Genomic DNA, 24,861 nt, shown 5'->3' on the forward strand with positions numbered 1-24,861 from the left:
TGTGAACAAAATAGAGGTCACAATTTTAGCCTTATCTTAATGAAACTTGGTCAGAATGATCATCTTAACATAAGCTAGGTCAAGTTCCATATTGGGTCAACCCAGGTCAAAAATTAGGTCACTAGGTCAATTATTTTTATTTACCGGTGATATTTGAACATAAATGTCTATGTTTGAGAACTTTCAGCTGTTTCATATATCTGATAAATATGATTATCATTTTGCAAGTGCAACTACCGACTCTTAAATAATGTCTATTTGGATTTTCTTGTATCATTCTATTTATGGCAGATATTAATTGTTCTTATTAAGACTTACAATCACATTATATAAATATTTTTGGATTTATTATTGATTTACATAACCATACGTAATTCTACTAAATTTTATTTCCAATTTATAATAATATCTTTTTAGATTTTTTTTTATGAAATTGCCTTTTTAGCTCACCTGTCACTTTGTGACATGGTGAGCTTTTGTCCGTCGTGCGGCGTGCGTCGTCCGTCAACAATTTACTTAAAAGACATCTCCTCCTTAACCGCTAAGCCAATATTAATAAAACTTCATAGGTTCCTTGGGTTGTCTTCTATCAAAGTTGTTCAAAGAATTCAATTCCATACAGAACTCTGGTTGCCATGGCAACCAAAAGGAAAAACTTTAAAAATCTTCTTCTCCCAAACCACAAGGCTTAGGCCGTTGATATATGGTAGGTAGGATCACCAAATGGTCCTCTACCAAGATTGTTCAAATTATGGCCCTGGGGTCAAAATTGGCCCCGCCCCGGGGGGTCATGGGTTTTCTCTATATGTTTATAGTGAAAACTTAAAAAATCTTCTCCTCTGAACTTACTTGGCCTAGAGCTTAGATATTTGGCATGGTTCATCGTCTAGTGGACCTCTACAAAGTTTGTTCAAATTATGGCCCTGGGGTCAAAATTGGCCCCGACCCGGGGGGTCATGGGTTTTCTCTATATGTTTATAGTGAAAACCTTAAAAAATCTTCTCCTCTGAACTTACTTGGCCTAGAGCTTAGATATTTGGCATGGTTCATCGTCTAGTGGACCTCTACAAAGTTTGTTCAAATTATGGCCCTGGGGTCAAAGTTGGCCCCGTCCTGGGGGGTCATGGGTTTTTCTCTATATGTTTATAGTGAAAACTTCAAAAATCTTCTCCTCTGAACTTACTTGGCCTAGAGCTTAGATATTTGGCATGATTCATCGTCTAGTGGACCTCTACAAAGTTTGTTCAAATTATGGCCCTGGGGTCAAAATTGGCCCCGCCCCGGGGGGTCATGGGTATTCTCTATATGTTTATAGTTAAAACTTCAAACATCTTCTCCTCTGAACTTACTTGGACTAGAGCTTAGATATTTGGCATGATTCATTGTCTAGTGGACCTTTACAAAGATTGTTCAAATTATGGCCTTGGGGTCAAAATTGGCCCCGCCCCGGGGGTCATGGGTATACTTGATATGTTTATAGTTAAAACTTCAAAAATCTTCTCCTCTTAACTTACTTGGACTAGAGCTTAGATATTTGGCATGATTCATCGTCTAGTGGACCTCTACAAAGTTTGTTCAAATTTTGGCCTTTGGGTCAAAATTGGCGCTGCCCCGAGGGGTCATGGGTTTTCTCTATATGTTTATAGTGAAAACCTTAAAAAATCTTCTCCTCTGAACTTACTTGGCCTAGAGCTTAGATATTTGGCATGATTCATCGTCTAGTGGACCTCTACAAAGTTTGTTCAAATTATGGCCCTTGGGTCAAAATTGGCCCCGCCCGGGGGGTCATGGATTTTCTCTATATGTTTATAGTGAAAACTTAAAAAATCTTCTCCTCTGAACTTACTTGGCCTAGAGCTTAGATATTTGGCATGATTCATCGTCTAGTGGTCCTCTACAAAGTTTGTTCAAATTATGGCCCTGGGGTCAAAATTGGCCCAGACCCGGGGGGTCATGGGTATTCTCTATATGTTTATAGTTAAAACTTCAAAAATCTTCTCCTCTGAACTTACTTGGACTAGAGCTTAGATATTTGGCATGATTCATCGTCTAGTGGACCTTTACAAAGATTGTTCAAATTATGGCCTTGGATTCAAAATTGGCCCCGCCCCGGGGGTAATGGGTTTTCTCTATATGTTTATAGTGAAAACATCAAAAATCTTCTCCTTTGAACTTACTTGGACTAGAGCTTAGATATTTGGCATGGTTCATCGTCTAGTTGACCTCTACAAAGATTGTTCAAATTATGGCCTTGGGGTCAAAATTGACCCCGCCCTGGGGGGTCATGGGTATACTTGATATGTTTATAGTTAAAACTTCAAAAATCTTCTCCTCTTAACTTACTTGGACTAGAGCTTAGATATTTGGCATGATTCATCGTCTAGTGGACCTCTACAAAGATTGTTCAAATTATGGCCTTTGGGTCAAAATTGGCCCCGCCCCGGGGGGTCATTGGTTTTCTCTATATGTTTATAGTAAATAAAATCAAAAATCTCTTCTGAACTTACTTTGCTTAGAGCTTAGATCTTTGGCATGATTCATCGTCTAGTGGACCTCTACAAAGATTGTTCAAAATTGGCCCCGCCCCGGGGGGTCATGGGTTTTCTCTATATGTTTATAGTTAAAACTTCAAAAATCTTCTCCTCTGAACTTACTTGGACTAGAGCTTAGATATTTGGCATGATTCATCATCTAGTGGACCTCTATAAAGATTGTTCAAATTATGGCCTTGGGGTCAAAATTGGCCCCGCCCCCTTGGGGGTCATGGGTTTTCTCTATATGTTTATAGTGAAAACTTCAAAAATCATCTCCTCTGAACTTACGTGGCTTAGAGCTTAGATATTTGGCATGATTCATCGTCTAGTGGACCTCTACAAAGTTTGTTCAAATTATGGCCCTGGGGTCAACATTGGCCACACCCCGGGGCTGATGGTTTTTCTCTATATGGGTTATAGTGAAAACTTAAAAAATCTTCTCCTCTGAACTTACTTGGCCTAGAGCTTAGATATTTGGCATGATTCATCGTCTAGTGGTCCTCTACAAAGTTTGTTCAAATTATGGCCCTGGGGTCAAAATTGGCCCAGACCCGGGGGGTCATGGGTATTCTCTATATGTTTATAGTTAAAACTTCAAAAATCTTCTCCTCTGAACTTACTTGGACTAGAGCTTAGATATTTGGCATGATTCATCGTCTAGTGGACCTTTACAAAGATTGTTCAAATTATGGCCTTGGATTCAAAATTGGCCCCGCCCCGGGGGTAATGGGTTTTCTCTATATGTTTATAGTGAAAACATCAAAAATCTTCTCCTTTGAACTTACTTGGACTAGAGCTTAGATATTTGGCATGGTTCATCGTCTAGTTGACCTCTACAAAGATTGTTCAAATTATGGCCTTGGGGTCAAAATTGACCCCGCCCTGGGGGGTCATGGGTATACTTGATATGTTTATAGTTAAAACTTCAAAAATCTTCTCCTCTTAACTTACTTGGACTAGAGCTTAGATATTTGGCATGATTCATCGTCTAGTGGACCTCTACAAAGATTGTTCAAATTATGGCCTTTGGGTCAAAATTGGCCCCGCCCCGGGGGGTCATTGGTTTTCTCTATATGTTTATAGTAAATAAAATCAAAAATCTCTTCTGAACTTACTTTGCTTAGAGCTTAGATCTTTGGCATGATTCATCGAACTCACAAAGACAAATAACGTCTTAATTTAAACTGGATAACATATTTAGTACACATACCAATTTTCAATATGGGCCACATACAACAATTAATTACAAATATACATATATAGATACACACGTAAAATCAAGTAGTGACAAGAGCTTAGATATTTGGCATGATATACCATCTAGTTGACTTGTACCAATATTGTTCAATCTTTGGCTCTGGGGTCAAAAAATGGCCCCACCCGGGCGGTCATGGGTTTCCTTATATATGTATATGATGAAAACTTAAGTAATCTTCTTCTCCGAAACCAAAAGGCGAAGGCCTTAGATATTTGGTATGAAGCATCGTTTATCGGACCACTATTAAGATTGTTCAAACTTTAGCCCTGGGGTCAAAATTGGCCACGCCCCGTGTTCATAGGCTTAGGTTTTCAATATTTGTATATAATGGAAGAATGTGCAATATATGACAGGTGAGCGATTCAGGGCCATTTGGCCCTCTTGTTATATCATGACGCCCAACCAAATTGAATAATGATATTGTGTTTATCGAAGTTATTTATATAACGTGTGTTTATTATATGGAATACAACACAAATATTTAATTAAACATTTGAAACCATACTTATATTTATTCAGGTAATAGTAAACATTTATACCTCTGTGCAACATGGATGCTCAAAATACTATGAAAATGGCTATATAGTAGATGTACATTGAATATTTATTGTTAGTCTCATAATAAATCTTAATGTATATATATATATGAGCATGAAACTTGAGCATGAACGATGTGCATGAATCATGAGCATAACCATGAAACATGAGCATGAAGCATCAGCATGAAACATCAGCATGAGCATGAACCATGACCATGACTTATTAGTATAACCATGAATATGAGCATAAGCCATAAGCATGAACCATTGAGCATAAATCATGGGCTTGAACCATGAGCATGAATCATAAGCATACATCATCAGCATGAAAAATGGGTTTGAACAATGAGCATGAATCATAAGCATAAACTTTCAGCATGAAACATGAGTTTAAACCATGAGCATGAATCTTGAGCATGAACAATGAACATGAAACTTGAACAAGGACCACAATGATTTATCATGAGCATTACCATGAGCATAAACTTTGATCATAAACATATACCATGAACATGAAACATGAGCATGAACAACGAGTATCAGTCATGAGCATGAAACATCAGCATATACCATGAACATGATGCGCGAACATTTACCCTGAACATTAACTTTGAGCATGAACCAAAAGCATTAACCATAAGAATTATTTATGAGCATAAGCATGAACCATGAGCAGGTACCATGTTAAGTTAACTTGAGCATAATCTTCACTATGACCCTTGAGCATGAATCATGGGCATGAACAATGAGCATTAATCATGAGAATAAACCATGACCATGAACCATTGGCACGAACAATAATAATAAATCATGTGCATAAACCATGAACATGAACCATAAGCTTGAACCATGAGCATAAGCTATACACTTGAACCATCAGCATGAATCATGATCATGAACAATCCTTATTAACCATGAGCACGAACAAGTAGCATGAACCATGAGCATGACCCTTAAGTTTGAACCATGAGCATGAACCTTAATTTTGAACCATGAGCATGAACCTTAAGTTTGAACCATGAGCATGAACCTTAAGTTTGAATCATGAGCATTAACCTTAAGTTTGAACCATGAGCATGAACCTTGCTCATTAACAATCAGCATGAACCATCACCATGAACCTTGACCACAAACCATCAGCATAAACATCAGCTTGCACTATCAGCATGAATCATGAGCTCAAAAGATTATCGATACAGATGTAAGATATGTTGCACTGCTTTCAAGAAGAAAAAGACATGAACTAACACACATGTGATAAGCCATGTCAGTGTGATAGATGATGTGCTGCATGCAACAGGAAAGTACACTTACATATTAGCATGGAATAACACGCAAGAGAGAAACCATGCAAGTGTAAGAGGTGATGTGCTGCTTTCACCAGGAGAAGACACATAAAGATTTACATGAAGAGACACACAGTAGATATGCCATGCCAGTGTGAGAGATGGTTTGCTGCTTTCACCAGGAAAAGACACATAAAGATAAACATGAAACAACACACAGTAGATAACCATGCCAGTGAGAGAGATGATGTACTGCTTTCACCAGGAAAAGACACACAAATATACACATGAAACAACACACAGTAGATAACCATGCCAGTGAGAGAGATGATGTGCTGCTTTCACCAAGAAAAGACACATAAAGGTACACATGAAACAACACACAGTAGATATACCATGCCAGTGTGACAGATGATGTGCTGCTTTCACCAAGAAAAGACACAAAGGTACACATGAAACAACACACAGTAGATATACCATGCCAGTGTGAGAGATGGTGTTCTGCTTTCACCAGGAAAAGACACATAAAGATACACATGAAACAACACACAGTAGATATACCATGCCAGTGAGAGAGATGATGTGCTGCTTTCACCAGGAAAAGACACACAAAGATACACATGAAACCACACAGTAGATATACCATGACAGTGAGAGAGATGGTGTGCTGCTTTCACCAGGAGAAGACACATATACACATGAAACAACACACAGTAGATATACCATGACAGTGAGAGAGATGGTGTGCTGCTTCCACCAGGAGAAGACACATAAAGATACACATGAAACAACACACAGTAGATATACAATGATAGTGAGAGAGATGGTGTGCTGCTTTCACCAGGAGAAGACACATAAAGATACACATGAAACAACACACAGTAGATATACCATGCAAGTGTGAGAGGTGATGTGCTGCTTTCACCAGGAAAAGACATAAAGATACACATGAAACAACACACAGTAGATATACCATGCCAGTGAGAGAGATGGTGCTGCTTTCACCAGGAAAAGACACATAAAGATACACATGGAGTTTCACACAATAAATATACAATGACAGGGAGAGAGATGGTGTGCTGCTTTCACCAGGAAAAGACACAAAGATAAACATGAAACAACACATAGTAGATATACCATGCCAATAAGAGAGATGGTGTTCTGCTTTCACAAGGAAATGACACGTAAAGATACACACGAAAAACACACAGGAGAGAAACTATGCCAGTGCGAGAGATGCTGTGCTGCTTTCACCAGGAAGAAGAAAATTTCTCATGAAATACACTGTAATACACAGGAGAGAAACTGTGCCAGTCTGAGAGTTGTTGTGCTTACTTTCATGCATCACATTTAAATATTTAAATAACACAATTCATACGGGAGTTAATCCGTTCTTGTTTGATTATGTTGTGCTGTTTTCAATCATAAGTGTAATAAAAAGACTTATGTTAAATACTGCACTTACAGATGCGAGACATGCTGGTCTTCCTTATGTTTGCGCGTTCACCTGACAAAACACACAGGAGGAAAGCCATACAAATGAGAGTTCAGCTGCGTGTGTTACACAGTAAAACAAACATTTAAATAACAGGAGAATACACAGATGCAGGTTTAAGTACATATGTCAGTTATGTGGATCTGTTTTTATATATAAAGGTAATTAAAATACTTATGAAAGAATACACACAGGAGTAAATCCTTACAAATGACAGTTATGTAAAACGAAAATTCCCTAAATTGCATTTGAAGAATGAATAAATAGTGGAAATTGATTCTTGGTTGAACCCTCCTTTGGTAGAGTTGACGTTGTATTTAAGAAAAAAACACAACAACATCGAAATCCTAAATTTTCAATGTCTATATCTTAAAGCTAAAGTTTATTTATGACGAATTCTGGAATAGATGGAAAGTGCAAAATTAAGTCAAATACGCATTTTTGCAGGAACAAAATGGCCTTGATCCCCGGCAAACATTTGACGTCGCTTCGACGTTGGACTTGGGGCCCCAAAATCACGATAATACTTAGACAAATCTCAAACTCAATCTTAACTCATTTGACCATAACGCAACAAAATTTATTGATTTTTTAAAAAAAATATTTTTTTACACATTTTAAAACCGCAGTCTATCATTGAATATGTTGATTATTATTTTTGGGCTAATTATCCAACCAAGGGTAAATATTTATATTTCATCATTTTCGAGATATTTAGACGCATATTTCAAACGATTGAAAGTAAAATCAAGTTTATTAAGGGAGGTAATAAATATGTTCAAGTCATGAGATTTTCATCAACTGTAAGGATAAAGGTCCCATTTTGTTTTTAATATATATCTTATATAAAAAATACATCGGTCCGATATGGTACCTCTAATATTTCATATAGGATTTGCACCACTAGATGTATTTTTCATTGTTAAAGTTGCACTCTCTCAGATTGAACGCTTTGACAACTTGTTATTTTATTTTTGTCTTAGAACGAGCCAATTTCTGCGAAAATCTATGGAAACCAGTAATATTAGACTGCTTACAAAAACAGATCGCAGGTTTTTATATTTAAGTTCACAAAATGATGTTTTATGCATTTTTCTTAAACCGTTACGGTTTAAGCCATAAAACATTATTTTTTCGAACGGAAATATGATAATTTACGATCTGATTTTTATCAGCAATCTTATATCATTGAATTGCAGATAACTTTCCAAAACAAAAAAATAGAAAAGTTGTAAAAATGGTTCATCTGTGAGAGTGCAGCTTTGACCTAGAAGTAACAGGTATTGAGTGCGATTCTATTTATGGAAACCATTTATGTCAGATAAAACATCATCGGTCGTAAATCCCCTTCACACGGACGTCAGGGTTTCCACGACCTGGGATTTTGGTCGGAAAAGTAATGGTCGGACGCCCTCGCCGACACGTGGGGTGTTTGCTGGGCCCGTCGAAAAAAAGGGTAGAAATTGCTGATCTATTTGACATTATGCTAGTGATATAAAAATCACCTTTACTTGTAAACACATATTTTATTATAATATGTTTAGTTCTACGAAATCTGTCTTTTTGTGTATAAATTGTCTATGATAGTATTTTAATTAAGACTTGAACTCTGACATAAAAAGGTTCAGTTATATCAAGATTTACTTTACATAATGATATATCATGTAAGTGCCCTCATCCGTCGCTATTCCATTTAACTGTACAAAGGGACGTTACTGATGTATAGAGTCACGAGCATGTTAGTTTAGTTTATGTTTTTATCTTTGCCTTAATTTATTATTGTTTTATTGATATAAAATATGAAACAAAATTATCATCAATAACTTATGTTTTAATCAACTGCAATCCTATTACCCCCCGCGGTCACACCTTCTCGATCACGCCGGATAGCTACTATAAAATTTGGAAAACAGAGACCGGAGGAGACCGGATGAGACCGGGACCGGGAAATAGTATCGCCCAACATAACCTCAACCTATTACCTGATATGATGGTGGACATGAAACAACTATGTAACTTTTAAGGTAAATAATTTCCTTTAATTTACTTACTAATTGCATTATTTAAAACCAATGTATTTTGTTGACACTGATCGGAAAAGGATATAACGTCTTTAAATGTCAGCTTGTGCGTATTGGAAGATTAATCTTACTAATCCGACTTTCGTATTCAAGCACTCAATATTATAAAACAATACTGCAAATTTTCACTGAATTAAACTGAAGAAATGAAGGTCATGTTAGCCAAAAAATAACAGCGCAATGGATAATGCTCAAAATGTTCTTAAAAAATGAACAATAAACATAAATGGTATTAATTTCTTTTAACTTTCGATTTCCGTATACACACACAGTATTATTTAGGGTATTTCCACGGATTCAAACTCCCTTTTTATTGTCATTTATTAACAGATATAAGCTGAACAAAGTTAATTCATTGGGATTATTTGACTTAATGAAACAAAGCAGGGCTATGCCTGCTGATTTAAAGATTGTTAAAAATGAATAATGAACAGAAATGGTATTATTTTCATTTAACTTTCGATTTCCGCATACGCATTGAAGGAGTACTCAGGTTCTTTCCACTGATTCAAACGCCCTTTAGTTGCTACATATTACAGATTTAAGCTGAACAAAGGTAGGTCATTAGCATGTTTTGACTAAACTAAACAATACTAGCGCATTGTATAATGATATTTATTTTCTTAAACATAAACAATAAACGATAGTGGTATTGTTTTCAGTTAACTTTCGATTTCCGTATACATACACATACAGGAGTATTTAGGTTATTTCCAAGGGTTTAAAATCCCTTTTTATTGCCATTTGTATACAGATTAAAGCTGAACAAATGTAGTTCATCAGGATAATGTGACTTTTTAAGTTATTGAAACAAAGCAGCGCATTGTATAATGATTTAGATAGTCATGAAGATGAATGATGAACCGAAGCGGTGTTAATCTCATTTAACTTTCGATTTCCGTATACACTAACAAGGTGTATTTAGGTTATTTCCACTGATTCAAACTCCCATAAGTTTCTGTATATTTACAAATGGAAGTTGAGCAAAGGTGGGGCATCATGATGATTTGATTACATTAAACAATAACAGCGAATGTATACTGACAGGAATGTTTAGAAAAAATACGAATAATTATTCAAAGTGGTATTAATTTCATTTAACTTCTGATTTCCGTATACGGAAATCAGAAGTTAAATGAAATTAATACCACTTTGAATAATATATACATACACATACATAAGTATTTAGGTTATTTCCACGGATTCAAACTCCCTTTTTATTGCCATATATTAACATATTTAAGATGAACACAGATAGATCATGATGATGACTTCACTTGATTAAACAATAGCAGCGCAATGAACAATCGTATAAATGTTCTTAAAAATAATCATGAACCAAAGTTAAATGATTCAACTTTCGATTTTCAGCAAATGCATATAGGTATAACTACCTAGAAATGACTCTCTTAAAATCCAATGACTTCATCTACAGCAAATGACTACCGCAGCAACCAGATACTTCCCAAATATTCATTAACTTATTTAGTAGAAAAATAATTTCTATGCAAACAATGAATTCCTTAGCAACTAATGACTAACTTAGCATCGACTTAGTTCAAAGCAACTACCTACATCCATAGCACTAATAATTTATTAGCAACTTATTATTTTCTTAAAATCCAATGACTTTCTTAGCAACTTAAGATTCCGTTCCAACCAATGACCTTCGTATCCGCTTCATTCATCCCTACCAACCAATGACATCCTTAGGAAATCATGACTTCCCTAGCAACTAATGACTTTCTTAGTAAACAATGATAACCTTAGCAATTACCTTTATGAACGTCAACCAATGACTTTCTTTTTAACCACTGACTTCCTTAGCAATACTTGACCAGCTAAGCAACCAATAGCTTCATGAGCAACCATTTTTCTACCTAAGCAACCAATGACATGCTTTTAAGCTGATAGCCCCCTAACCTATAATTGTCAACCCTTGCAGCCAATGACTACCTAACACACCAGTAAATTTACTAGCATCCACTTTCTTTTTTAGCAACAAACGTCTTTCTACGAACCAATGACTTCGTTAGCAACCACTTACCTTCTACATCATTAGTTACTTATGACTTCCTTAGCAACCAATGCAACCAACCTTAAGTGACATGTTCTTTCTTAAGCAAACAAGAACTACCTAAGGAACCAATGACCTCCTTACCAACTACCAAAGCAACCAATTACGTCTTTGCAAAGAACTTACCTATGATAGCAGCAGATGTCTTTATAAGCAACCAATGCCTACCTTATCAGATACCGTCATCCAAAGCAACAATGACTTCATTTTAATTTATGCCTATCTTTGGCTACCTGAGCAACAGGTCCCAATTTCTCGAAACTTCTTAAGTTTAACAGGCTTAAGTAGCTTATTTCAATAAGCCAAAATACATAATTAATTATATTTTTGATAAATGAATAATTGTTTATTCTGCTAATCATGATGATAATTCCCATCTCAAGTGTAAAAACTCTTAAAGAAGTTAATATTACGCAATTTATTGAAAACCAAAAATAGAGAGCTTAGCTTAATCCTGTTTTAAGGGGCTTAAGAAGTTTCGAGAAATCGAGGCCAGATGACCTCCTTGGCAACTATAGACTTAGTTTGCGAAGTCTTTTTCTTAAGCAACAAATGACATTCTTATAAACCAATGATTTTCTAAGAAACCACTTGACCTGCAGCCATTTTTACTAATGCCCCCCTTCGAAGAAGAGGGGTATATTGCTTTGCACATGTCGGTCGGTCGGTCGGTCCGTCCGTCGGTAGACCCAAAGCTTGTCCGAGTGATAACTCAAGAATTCCTGGAGGTATGCTCAGCAAACTTTACATGACGGTTGGGCCTGACCAGTAGATGACCTCTATTGATTTAAGGGCTCATCGGGTCAAAGGTCAAGGTCACAGTGACCTTTAATAGTAGAAAAATTTAAAGCTTGTCCGAGTGATAACTCAACAATGCTTAGACCTATGGCTATCAACCTTGATATGGAAGTTGGGCCTGACCAGTAGATGACCCCTTTTGTTTTTGGGGGTCATCGGGCCAAAGGTCAAGGTCACAGTGACCTTGAATGGTAAAAGGTTGTCCGAGTGATAACTCGACAATGCCTGCACCAATGGCCCTCATACTTGACTTGGAGGTTGGACCTGACCAGTAAATAACCCCTATTGTTTTTGGGGTTCATCGGGCTAAAGGTCAAGGTCATAGTGACCTTAAATGGTAAAAGGTTGTCCGAGTGATAACTCGACAATGCCTGCACCCATGGCCCTCATACTTGACTTGGAGGTTGGGCCTGTCCTGTAAATTATCCCTATTGTTTTTGGGGTTCATCGGGCTAAAGGTCAAGGTCACAGTGACCTTGTATGGTAAAAGGTTTTCCGTGTGATAACTCGACAATGCCTGCACCCATGCACTTCATACTTGACTTGGAGGTTGGGCCTGACCAGTAGATGAACCCTATTGTTTTCGGGGGTCATCGGGCCAAAGGTCAAAGTCAAAAGGACCTTGAATGGTAAAAGATTTTCCGTGTGATAACACGACAAAGCCTGCACCCATGGCCTTCATTCTTGATTTGGAGGTTGGGCCTTACCAGTAGATGAACCCTATTGTTTTTTTGGTGTCATCGGAACAAATGTCAAGGTCATAGTGACATTGAATGGTATAATTGTTTCCGTGTGATAACTTGCCAATGCCTGCACACATGGCCCTCAAACTTGACTTGGAGGTTGGGCCTGACCAGTAGATGAACCTTATTGTTTTTGGGGGTCATCGGGCCAAAGGTCAAAGTCACAGTGACTTTGAATGGTAAAAGGTTGTCCGTGTGATAATTCGACAATGCCTGCACCCATGTACATCATACTTGACTTGGAGGTTGTGCCTGACCAGTAGATGAAACGTATTGATTTTGGGGGCCACCGGGCCAAAGGTCAAGGTCACTGTGACCTTGAATAGTAAAAGGTTATCCGTGTGATAACTTGACAATGCCTGCACCCATGGCCCTCATTCTTGACTTGGTGGTTGGGCCTTACCAGTAGATGAACCCTATTGTTTTTTGGGGTCATCGGGCCAAAGGTCAAGGTCACTGTGACCTTGAATGGTAAAAGGTTTTCCATGTGATAACTTGACAATACCCGCAGCCATGGCCTTCAAACTTGATTTTGAGGTTTGGCCTGTCCAGTAGATGACCCCTATTGTTTTAGAGGGTCATCGGGCAAAAGGTCAAGGTCACTGTGACCTTGAATGGTAAAAGGTTTTCCGTGTAATAACTCGACAATGTCTGCATAAATGTCCCTCAAACTTGAAGGTTGGGCCTGGCCAGTAGATGTCCCCTATTGATTTGAGGTGTCATTGGGCCAAATGTCAAGGTCACAGTGACCTTGAATGATAAAAGGTTTTCCGAGCGATAACTCAACATTGCCTGCACCCATGACCCTCAAACTTGATTTGGAGGTTGGGCCTTACCAGTAAATGACCCCTATTGATTTAAGGGGTCAAAGGTCAAAGGTCTAGGTCACGGTGACCTTGAATGAAAAAAGCTTGTCTGTGTGATAACTTGTCAATGCCTTCACCCATGGCCCTCAAACTCGACATTTAGATTTTTAGTGACCAGCTGATGATGGATTTTGATGTCACGGAGTCAAAGGTCATTGTCATAACACACTCTATCCTCACACTTTGAATGGTCATACTCTTAAAACTGTCTCAACGGCATCCAATGCCAGTGACAATTCAGCTGTCATTTCGGTCCATGCATATTTCATTCAATTTTCCATATAATCCTGACAACATGGCGCTCAGGGGGGCATAATGTTTGACAAACATCTCTTGTCATGACTTCCTTTAAAACAAATGACCTGATTGGCAACCGATGACTTCCTTACGGACCTATGCCTTCCTAAGCAACTTAGTTACCAATAATGACCTACAGAATAACTTTTATGCGTGGCAACTAATGACTTCCCTTTTAACCAATTATTTCCTATGCAATATTTGACTGACATGCTTAGCAACCAATGAACTCCTTACCTAGAAATGATTACTCATGGCACCAATGAATATCTTACAAGCCGTGAAAATCCCTAGCATCCATATGTGACATGGACAGAAGGCATTACATTTTGACTGAAGATATGTGTTATATTGGCAACGAAAAATATTTTTAAACTGTGCTAATGTTTTATTTAATAAAAATATAATATCTAAATATAGTTTGAGTCCTCACGACATTTGAAAAACAACAACAATTATGTTGAACTATACAATAACTATACAATGAGTTTTTTTTTTATTTCAGATAGCTCCGATAAATCCTGATAAGTCAGGCCTGTTGAGTCTTGTTTTAATCACAAACGTTTAGACACGTGACCCACAGATGGCTACTTACAAAGACATTCTGAATGAGAAGGAGAACCAAAACTGGCTGAAAGGTTCCCTTGCCCTTAGGATCACCAAGGCCGGTCTACGGAACCTCGTAGAAGGGGATTCCTATCGCGTTCAGCAAAAGATCCATTCCTCAATCATTCAGGCCGGGAACCTTGCACCTGGGACATCATGCAGTCTCTGCTTTACGGAGAACCTTATACTGTGTCCTACAAAAGGATTATGTTCAAATCCACGAAATTGCAAGTATCACAACTCTGCTCTTAAGATGTTCCAGCCTTGTCCGTCTCAGATATGCGATGATTTTCGGGACGAGATTTGCGCTGTTCACAGATACGGTGGACCGTCTTGGAAGAACACAAAGGCCGACCAGTGGTGTACGAACCATTGGCAAGTAGCGAAATGTTTCATGCCGCCCGACGGCTACCAAGATGTGTCCTCATTTGACGAAACAGATTTCAATGGAATCATAAGCGTAATGATCAACTGCACAGAAATCCAACGAAGCCTGTCGTTCAATATTGCCAACCAGCCAAATCAACCCAACATTTTGACGAAGGTAATATCTTTACCCGTGTACTCAGAATATTGAAAATAAATATCTTGATTAATTTGGAAACCGGTCTGATAATATGCACATGTTAACATGTTTCATTGTCATTATATCTTCTTAACGTCAATAAAGAAATTTACAAAACAAATGATTTCCACGTATTCTTTAACGAATAATTTGAACTGATTTAATGCATGTTTAACAATTCTACCTTGTCCTTTAAATAAATGCCATAATTTACCACAAAAAGTAAGATCATAAATTTAAGGAATGCCGCTGATGTTTTTCTGAGATTTTCAATTTGAGTTTTTCCTCGCACGTTCAAGTAATTACAATTTGTGTGATGTATATTTTTCCAAAGTTATTACATGTGTGTTTTAAAGATATAGTTAACTCGTGTTTCACTGACAGTTTCATGCGGTTATCCCATTATTTATTGATAGAGCTATTTTAATGCGTTTGTTTACTGTGTATGGTGATTGTACGTCTGTGAGTATCGTTCAGCGTCTCTAGGGCCCTAACATTGTGCTACAAAATATAGTATATTGTTTTACTTCTGGGCTTGTCCCTTAAGTTTGTATTGCATTATTAGAAGGGCTATTTTCTTAGTGCTTTGATTATCACGCGTCTTTGTATTTTGTCCATCTGGAATCACAAACAAAATTGTTTTCTAACTGTTGCTGTCTTCAAATAAACTTTCCGACAAAAGCCTGTCAATTAGATAAACAAAGAACTTTCTTATTATAAATTTTGCATCGCTGATGTGGTCAATTGACTCAATTTGAAACGGTTTTGAAGTCATCACGCCGTATTGGCATTCACAGTGATGTTTATTGTGAACTGTTATAGTATTCGTTGCAAACAAACTATTTGAATATACATGTATCAGATGGAAGTCAGTGAGCCCCGTTCACATTCCCAGTCAAAACTGTTGATAGTGTTGGGGACTTTTTTTCGCAAATAAGTGATACATCCAAATAGCTTAAATTAAGCTTCATATTTCAAATACACATATTACTGGTCCAAACAATAATTAATTCAGTAGTCGAAGTTAAACTCTAATACTGTTCAACGTGTTAAAACTTTAAAATAATGAAACACAATATTTACAAACACTAGTGAGTTTAAGAAATGCTTTTTATTTTATAATGATACAGTGAAAACTACAGGGACAAGCCCATAAGTCAGACATTTAAACATAAACCTTGTTTAAAGGCAGGCGGTAACACAAACGGCACTAAATGTAAATTCTGGTAAATTATATTCTAGGCTCGGCAGATTGGCCGCAGTATTCGTCATTCTCCAGATCTGAAGGTGACAGATACTGACTTAGCTGACTACTTTGCCACTCTAAACACGCTTCTGACAGACGCGACATACCTTGCTGGTGAAAGCAATGCCCAACAAGCCGTTATCAAACTTAAACAGGTAAATATTTGTTTCATTTGATAAGAACGATAATGGTTTCGTTTATTAACGTTTTCATCAATGGTATAAAGAAATCATTTGAAGATAATGTATTGACCACTGATTTACAGCTTGAAAAAGATGCTCTTCCAATATCGTCGGACGATGTTCGTGAACTACTTGAAGAAGCCAGAGGTACAATAGAAGCTGGAAAACATGGGCTACTACAGTCCGTTGAAACGAGAAAGCAAGAAATACAAGATGAGGTGGCGAAGGGGAAAACAGCCGTTGCAACTGGAAAACGTGAAATTGAAGAGACTGTATTTGAGGGTAAATCAGATATTGCAACTGGAAAACGTGAAATAGAAGAGACGGTGTCGGAGGGTAAAACAGCCTTTGCGACTGGAAAACGTGAAATTGAAGAGACTGTATTGGAGGGTAAATCAGTTATTGCAATTGGAAAACGCGAAATAGAAGAGACGGTGGCGAAGGGAACAATATTCATTGCAAGTGGAAAGCGCGAGATAGAAGTGAAGGTGTCGGAGAGTAAATCAGCCTTTGCGACTGGAAAACGCGAAATAGAAGAGACGGTGTCGGAGTGTAAATCAGCCGTTACAACTGGAAAACGTGAAATAGAAGAGACGGTGGCGAAGGGAACAATATTCATTGCAAGTGGAAAGCGCGAGATAGAAGGGACGGTGTCGGAGTGTAAATCAGCCGTTGCGACTGGAAAACGCGAGATAGAGGATACTGCGTCGGAGGCATTGCAGAAAATAAGAGACGTTTCCACTCTGTCATATGCAGAACAAAAGAAAGGTAATTGTTTAAAATATAATATATATCTTACATAAAATGGAATATGACATAATTTGGTTGTGCCTGACCTGTAGATTCAAGCTTGAGGTATGCCTTGTGCAGGATACTATATTTAGACTTAATGCATGCAGTTTGAACATATTTGTATTTGTATTATCAAAAAATGCGTAGATTTACGATAGAAAATTGAAAATGAAATTGCATAATTACCATTCCACGAACAAAAATGGCATATGATAAAAGTGTATGCAAACATCCCTGCGAATAGTCCAATCGTTTAGTTTTATTCGGATGAGCCCACAGGGTGTCATATTAATCCTTTACAAAATTGTCTCAGCAATAACTTTGTTAATATATCATGTGTGTCATGCATATATTCGCATTTCAAAGGTTTTGGTCACATACTGAGGCCATTTGTACTCAGTATGGAGTTTATAGCAATAATTCATGACTTATAAATAATTTTCAACAGGATTGTTCACGAGTTGTAGATCACTATTGGAATGTGTGTCACGCATAAAAGTGTGCACTTTTCTCAAAGATAAATGTCACATTAAGATGTCAATGTTATCAAATATGGATTCATATCAATGGGTCATGATGCATCTAAACATTTTATGCGCCCGTTTACAGAACGTGACATATTATAGTTGTTCCTGCTGCATTCAGGCGGGCGGATTTCGGGCGGCGTATCTGCCGGTCAATATATTCAAAAGCCTTTGTCGAGTCTTCCCTATTATATCTCCGACAAATTTTATTATTAGCACAAATACACACACACTGGCACACATACCATTAATAGCGTCACAGTCTACAATTGTATTTTCGGGATCTTTTTATTTTGCTTGCTTGGTGTGTCATGTGGGGTCAAAATCTAGGTATCTTTAATTTATCTTTTAGCAAAACTGATGTATTTATAAAATGTTCATATTTCCTCACATAAAATTGTATTGTTTCTGTTGAACTTTATGAACTTTGATCAGGTTCTTTGTATAAACGATATCACTGTTTAGTATGAATATGGGTCTTATTGTTTAAACAACTAGGTCACTACCTCAAATATAAGGTTTGCACAATTCCATCGTCAATTGAAAAATCACTGAAATACGGCATTGCCGGATTGGCGTCTGGTTTTAAAATGTTTATTCCGTTATACTTCATATGTGGAACAATTGACTGACAAAATCTCGTTTAATGAATATGCATGAAGCAGGGGGAGACAATTCTTTTTTAAATGAATTCGCATGTTACAATTAATTATTCATCAATGTGGTTTCAGCAGCCACCATGGCCAATGGTCTTGACTGCAGTCTAAAACTATTGTACTGAAAAGGCGGACCCAGAATATTTTTTTACGAGAAACGATCTGGTACCTTGTGGAACAAAAGAAACTGCTTCATTAAGTATTCATGATAACGAGATTTTCCTAGCCAAAATCCCCACAGTAAACAACGAAGCATAACGTAGTTGTGTATCATGGGTATCCGAGATGGTGGTACAGATGTTTTGCATATCAGGATGACGTTTTTTTTTTCTCTCATTTATTTGATGACGTTTTGTGTGCAAGACACATTTCTCTACCGCAAAGGTCAATATCATACTTAGAGATTCATCATAATGTAATTCTACATATATACACGTATGAGTAAAGGTGGTCTTGGTCTCACATACGTGGGGGTTTTCAAACAACATGCCATATGTTTTATGCACACAAAATTGATATGTCGCGCACGTCCACGACACTGCTATATGGGTCAAGGTCAAACTTATCGGTTAATTATAATGGAATACTGCAATTACCCTGAAGGACTGAAGAGGTTGAAGGTATATCATTATGAAACGTTGCATATTTGCACATAAAGAATATATAGAATAAGGGTTCGTGTCCGGCCTGGTAATTTGCCATGTACAAGGCTCTGTGTAGATTGAGAATTTAATGTATATACAGACAAGCGGACCCATTCAGGGTCGAGCATGCTTTTCTCTGAAGGGATCTGTTGGCCATGATAGGCTCACACGTTACAATTTGAAAGCATCTGGCTATTACAGAAGGGACATCAAACAAGTTTCAATTATAAATTTAAATGGCCATGCCAATTGAAAATATATGGAATCGGCCTTCACACCAAAGTCTTGTCTTTATTTCCGGGCTGCTAATTTAGCTATATTGCTTAAAATGCTGTGAGGGAATGACATGTGCTACGAATAAGGCCAACAGTTTTTTATCATGTGGTTTACGGGAAATTTTTCAAAAAATTGGGTCGGGAGGGAGAAATAAATATAAAAATAAAAGTCAAATTTTCCCCAATCGACCAAAAAAATAAAAATAAAAGTAAAGATAGAACATTTTTATTTTATTTTTTTACAACCGTTGTATATTGTCTTTTTTGCACATTGATAATACTTTTGAACTGAAAAGACACTATTGTGAACTGAAAATGAGGCGATTTAAGTTATTTTATGCAATTTTGAATACGTAAATATGTAGAATTGTCTACATTTTATTTATTGCATTAATGAAAAGAATTTGACTGTTGTTTTCATATCATGTTTTCTATTTGACATGTTTCGTTGTAATACACTATCGATAATGACTGTCCCAATTTGCGCGTGAAAGATCTATGTCTTAAATGTTTACTAGCAAACATATATATTTTAATTGTTTCCAACTATAACATTCTAGTTCAAACCCACCACAAAAAAGTAAGTGCTGTATTTTTTTTACACTTTAGCTTGTGTCACATATTAAATTACACTTAAAGATTCTGTGCTTTAAGCAAAAATACTACTACAAGAACCAAACAAATTTATTTCACATAGATGGTCATATTACAGCTTTCCATACACAAGTAATAAATGTATCTATTAGAAATAAAAAAGAAGACATTATATACAACAATTGTAACAATGTCACTGCTAGGACTAAAATCAATTGTTACACATATAAACACCTCAGTTTCAATTGTCTCTTTTAAGACTTCAAAGTATCTCTTTGTGGTGATATGAACTGTTATTTATTTGCACTTTTTTTGTTTTGTTTTCTTAGCCCCTCTAGTCATGAAAGGTTTTGTTTCCCTGCATGTTGCGCATATCAGACAAACCATGTCAAAGTGTTCCTTTAAAACTCGCACTTCATCAGTGTCTAGAACATCACTGACCCCACAGTAGAAGCAGATATCGTTAAAAATCATTGTTTGACCTGAAAACGCAAAAATATTCATATGTAACCTTCATTTAATGGGTTCGTTATACAGGCTTAAACAAAGTACTTAGAGAGTGAACTAAATTGTCAGTCATATTTAATTACCAGGCTGCCACTTGAACAATGCTTGCTAACAATCATTTTTCATAATTCATGAGCACAAACTGGGCACTGAGTTAGGCTTGTATTCAAGTAGATGATTTTCAGGCTAGAAAAGTTGAATGTCGGACCTTCTTAATAAGATGCCTCTATTAAGTACTGCATGACAAGCCTTCCTTGACAATGATTTGGTACCTATAACTCCTTTTGTGGAAGAGCGGATCCCCGCATATGTAAAGAAGCGCTTCCTCAACTCCGGTGACTGATTGAGCCTCAGATGATGTCAATTTTGCTGGGCCTTAATTTCAACGAAAGAATCACAATATTGCAAAGTTATGTCACTTGTTCATTGGTTAATAATTAAAATGTTTGTCCGTAATCAAAAAACTAATTGCTTGTTACTTTGACAATAGTATGTAGTGATCGGAAGTTTTACACCTTTTTCGTTTTTATTATGCAACCCTCCAGACACTTACTGAAAAAAGAAGACTTAGTTTGTTTCTGTAGTTTTTCATATAAATATTGAAGAAATTTAATGTAAACTCTATTCGACCCATCCTTATATAGTATTGTACCTTTTTTCAACTTAACAATCGTCTCAGCGGAGACATCAGCTCCCAAAGGCGGTGCTTTGAAAAACAAAATTCCTCGTCCTGGCTATCTTCGGTTGCGATGAGAGCCTAGTTGATGTCGTCATATGGCATATTCAACGTAAAATCCTAACTTTATGTTGTTTTTACAGATATGCAGCAACAGCTGGCCAAATGTTACCGGAAGCAACTCAACAGTGCGCCCATATCGTCCCTGCTGTCGGACGTGGACGAGAGATTGGACAAGTTTTACGTCCCTCCGAAGATCGTCAAGAAAAACCACAGAAAAGTTGGTGCGACTGAGAAAGAAAAGGGAACCCCTGTGGCATCTTACAGACAATTGTTCGGTAAAACTGGTGAATTTAGGAAAAACGTATTCATTGTAGGTGAGGCCGGGATGGGAAAGACATCCTGCGCCGCAATGTGTGCACTGAAATGGGCCAATCAGTTTTCATCAACGAATACGACTAACGAACATGGCAAAAATGTATCAAATCCAACCTTATCTAAGTCTCTAGAGAAAATATTGAGATATTGTAGCAAAGATATTAAAGATATATTCATTCCGAAAACAGAGCTGGATGATCAATTTAAGGATGATACTTTCTATAAGGAAGTTGAGTTTTTATTTTACCTCACTCTCAGAGATAGCTGCGACGTCTGCGACCTGACAGACATGATACGAGATCAGCTTATCAACAGAATTTACCAACAAGATAAGCGGACCGCTGCACTCTCCACAATGCATAGCGTCCTGTCCAACAACAAATGTGTGATCATAATAGACGGCCTGGATGAATGGACTCATCCCAATGATACAAACTGCAGCTGTTCAGAAGAAGACAAAGTAATCCCTTACTTAGCGCCAACCATAGATGCAACTGTGTTGATTACATCACGACCTTGGAGAATGTCACAACAACGTGTTAAAGACACGAAAATAGACACGTACCTTGAGATAGAGGGAACTGCATGTATTGGGTTACTGCTTCAGAAAGTGATGGACAGTCTCAATGAAACAGTAACAGAAAAGAAAAAATTGCCTGATTTCGTCGAGTTTGTTATTAGAATGAATCTTGCACGCCTTTTATCGGTGCCTATACTTTCAATGTTGCTGGTCTGTCTGTGGTTTGAGGGAATGTATGAATCTTTATCTGTGTGTGACATATACGCATTTACCGTTGAAATGATGTTTGGGCGGAAAACTCTTCCTGTGCCTAATGTTTCGCAGGTAGAAATTCCTTTCCCACGATGTTTCCAGCACACAAAAAAAGTTCAAATGTACTACAGCATCGTTATGGAGATGGCACAACTTGCTTTTACGACATTGTTCTCGATTGACCAAACATCGGCTTTGGTGTTTAAAAAAGTTGACATTTTGTCGCACGAAAATCTCCTGTTTGTTCTGAAGTCGGGAATCTTGCAAGAAACAAAAGCAAGGTCTTTGCTACGAAAGTCATCTAATTATTCATTCATCCATAAATCTGTTCAGGAGTTTCTTGCTGCAATATACATGTCCTACCACCCCGAAGAATTTCATAGAGTTTTTCTACCTTTTTATCAGAAGAACGGCGCCTTGTCGGATATTTCACAGGTGTTTATTTTTATGTGCGGTCTGAACATTAAGTTAGCAAATGAGATGTCTGCATTGATATCGAAAAGACATAACCGCATAAGGTCCCTGTTCAATGACAATCAGGATGTGATTGTTTCGGGTTATAAGGAGGCCAAAGCCAGTCAAGTATTGAATATTCAGCTGTCACTGTACTACTTTGATTATACATTTTCTTCCGATACTGAATTATTAAATGACTTGCTAGCGATGAACAAGTCCAAAGTACGCAGTATTAAGGCAAGTTCCGAAACAAGCCAGGCGTCATTACAGGAGGTTTTCAGTAGCTCCACGAACACTCTTTACAATGTTCAATTATTTTATGTTGCTGGGCAGTATGACCTATCTGCGTGCAAATGTCTCAATGACGTATCAATATATGGATCTAAACTAACAGATATCGTTATCAATACTAAGAATCTGTTTTCATTATATTTAGAAAATGTTTCGAAAAGAGTTGAATACAGTATTTGGCAGTCACTTAAGCGTGGGTCGGACAATTTAATATACTTGAATATAAATTGCATAACAAACAACAGTTTATTCTGTCAAATTCTTCCACAGCTTATTCATTTAAAATGCTTGACAATGGATAGTATAGACCTCGGTGATCAAACACTACTCCCCCCAGCCTCTGCCATCAGTGTAGATCTAAAATGGGTGACGATGACAGCGCGGGCGTTAATTGGGATGGTGGAGAGGCTGGAAAAAAACACTAATAAAAGTGTCGAGTGTAAACTATTTTTGTGTGCTGTGGATACCAACATAGCGAATGAAGAGATTAAGCATTATATTCCGAGAATTCAAATCCTTGATAAAAAATTCACAATTAGATTTCGGGCAGACATGGTCATCTGTGTATATCTGGAACGTGTGAGAATGACAGCGCGGTCATTAAAGGGGCTCGTGGAGAAGCTTGAAAACAGCACTCACAGGGTGAAGTGTGAACTACGAGGGTGTACTGTGGACCCCATCACAGAGTATGAAGAGATTAAGCGCTTTATCCAGACGAGCGAAAGGTTTGATTCTGAAATCCTTAACGATCCTATTTCCAAGATTGATGTTATCTCTTTTACAAAAGAAAAGTGAGATATAAGTGTAAATGTTTATAGTGTGTATTATAATGGACATACTTCATACAACGATAGCAACAATTTGTAGTAAATATACCATGGACAAAACTTTCCTTTTTTAAATTACTGGATAAAAGTCGGACCATATAGAGTATCTATTTTATTCTTTCAAAGACATATTACGAAACAACAACAACCGTTCAATTCTTGTGGTTTTGTGAATTATACTTTACAATTTTAATACTACAACCTTTTGCGATGATTCTTAATATTAAATATACAATGTAAACCAACAATAGCAAATGGAAACTGTTGTTGTCAATTAGAAACACAATATTAGAGTTTATAGTAGTTCAATGAAATAATTGGTAAACACTGTGTTATTGTATTTGATACGATTGTGTCAAAAATGAAAATAAATATAAATAATACAGTGTATGTAAGTGTGTTTTGCTTGTTTATCGTTTGTATAATGAAATGGTTTTACCAATTTGCAAAAGTGAAAATATTAACTATGAAGTTATTATCTTTGACATACTTTTTATTAAAGTTAACTTAATATTTTAATCTTTAAATGTAAAACAAGCGTTGCGTTTTATAATTATGGCTATGTGAACTGTATAAATGATTAATATAATTAAGTCAATTAAATTAATTGTGTAAAAGTAATGTTAACAAAGCGGTCTCATTAAAAAATTGTACTGTGTGTCGATATTGGTAACACACCGGCCTAATTGAATATTGAATTGTGTGTCGATATTGATAACACAGCGGTCTCATTCAAAATTGTATCGTGTGTCGATATTGATAACACAGCGGTCTCATTCAATATTTTATTGTGTGTCGATATTGATAACACAGTGGTCGCATTCAAAATTGTATTGTGTATCGATATTGATAACACAGCGGTCTCATTCAATATTGTATTGTGTGTCGATATTGAT

General features: G+C 36.9%; 1 protein-coding gene across 2 annotated transcripts; it reads left to right on the plus strand.

The window, feature by feature from the left end:
• The first annotated feature begins 8,960 nt into the window (after positions 1-8,960).
• On the plus strand, positions 8,961-24,341 carry LOC128222150 (uncharacterized). Of its 2 annotated transcripts, none has more exons than XM_052931022.1 (5): positions 8,961-9,136; positions 14,480-15,124; positions 16,388-16,546; positions 16,657-17,341; positions 21,385-24,341. In XM_052931022.1, the coding sequence occupies exons 2-5, from the start codon at positions 14,558-14,560 to the stop codon at positions 23,931-23,933; spliced, it is 3,960 nt and encodes a 1,319-aa protein (XP_052786982.1). In that variant the 5' UTR covers positions 8,961-9,136; positions 14,480-14,557; the 3' UTR covers positions 23,934-24,341. The 2 variants fall into 2 exon arrangements, with proteins under 2 accessions (XP_052786982.1, XP_052786983.1); XM_052931023.1 differs by lacking the exon at positions 8,961-9,136 and adding an exon at positions 9,481-9,749.
• Positions 24,342-24,861: the final 520 nt, after the last annotated feature.

Source organism: Mya arenaria, chromosome 16 (assembly GCF_026914265.1).
Source record: "Mya arenaria isolate MELC-2E11 chromosome 16, ASM2691426v1".
Taxonomy (NCBI): Eukaryota; Metazoa; Mollusca; class Bivalvia; order Myida; family Myidae; genus Mya; species Mya arenaria.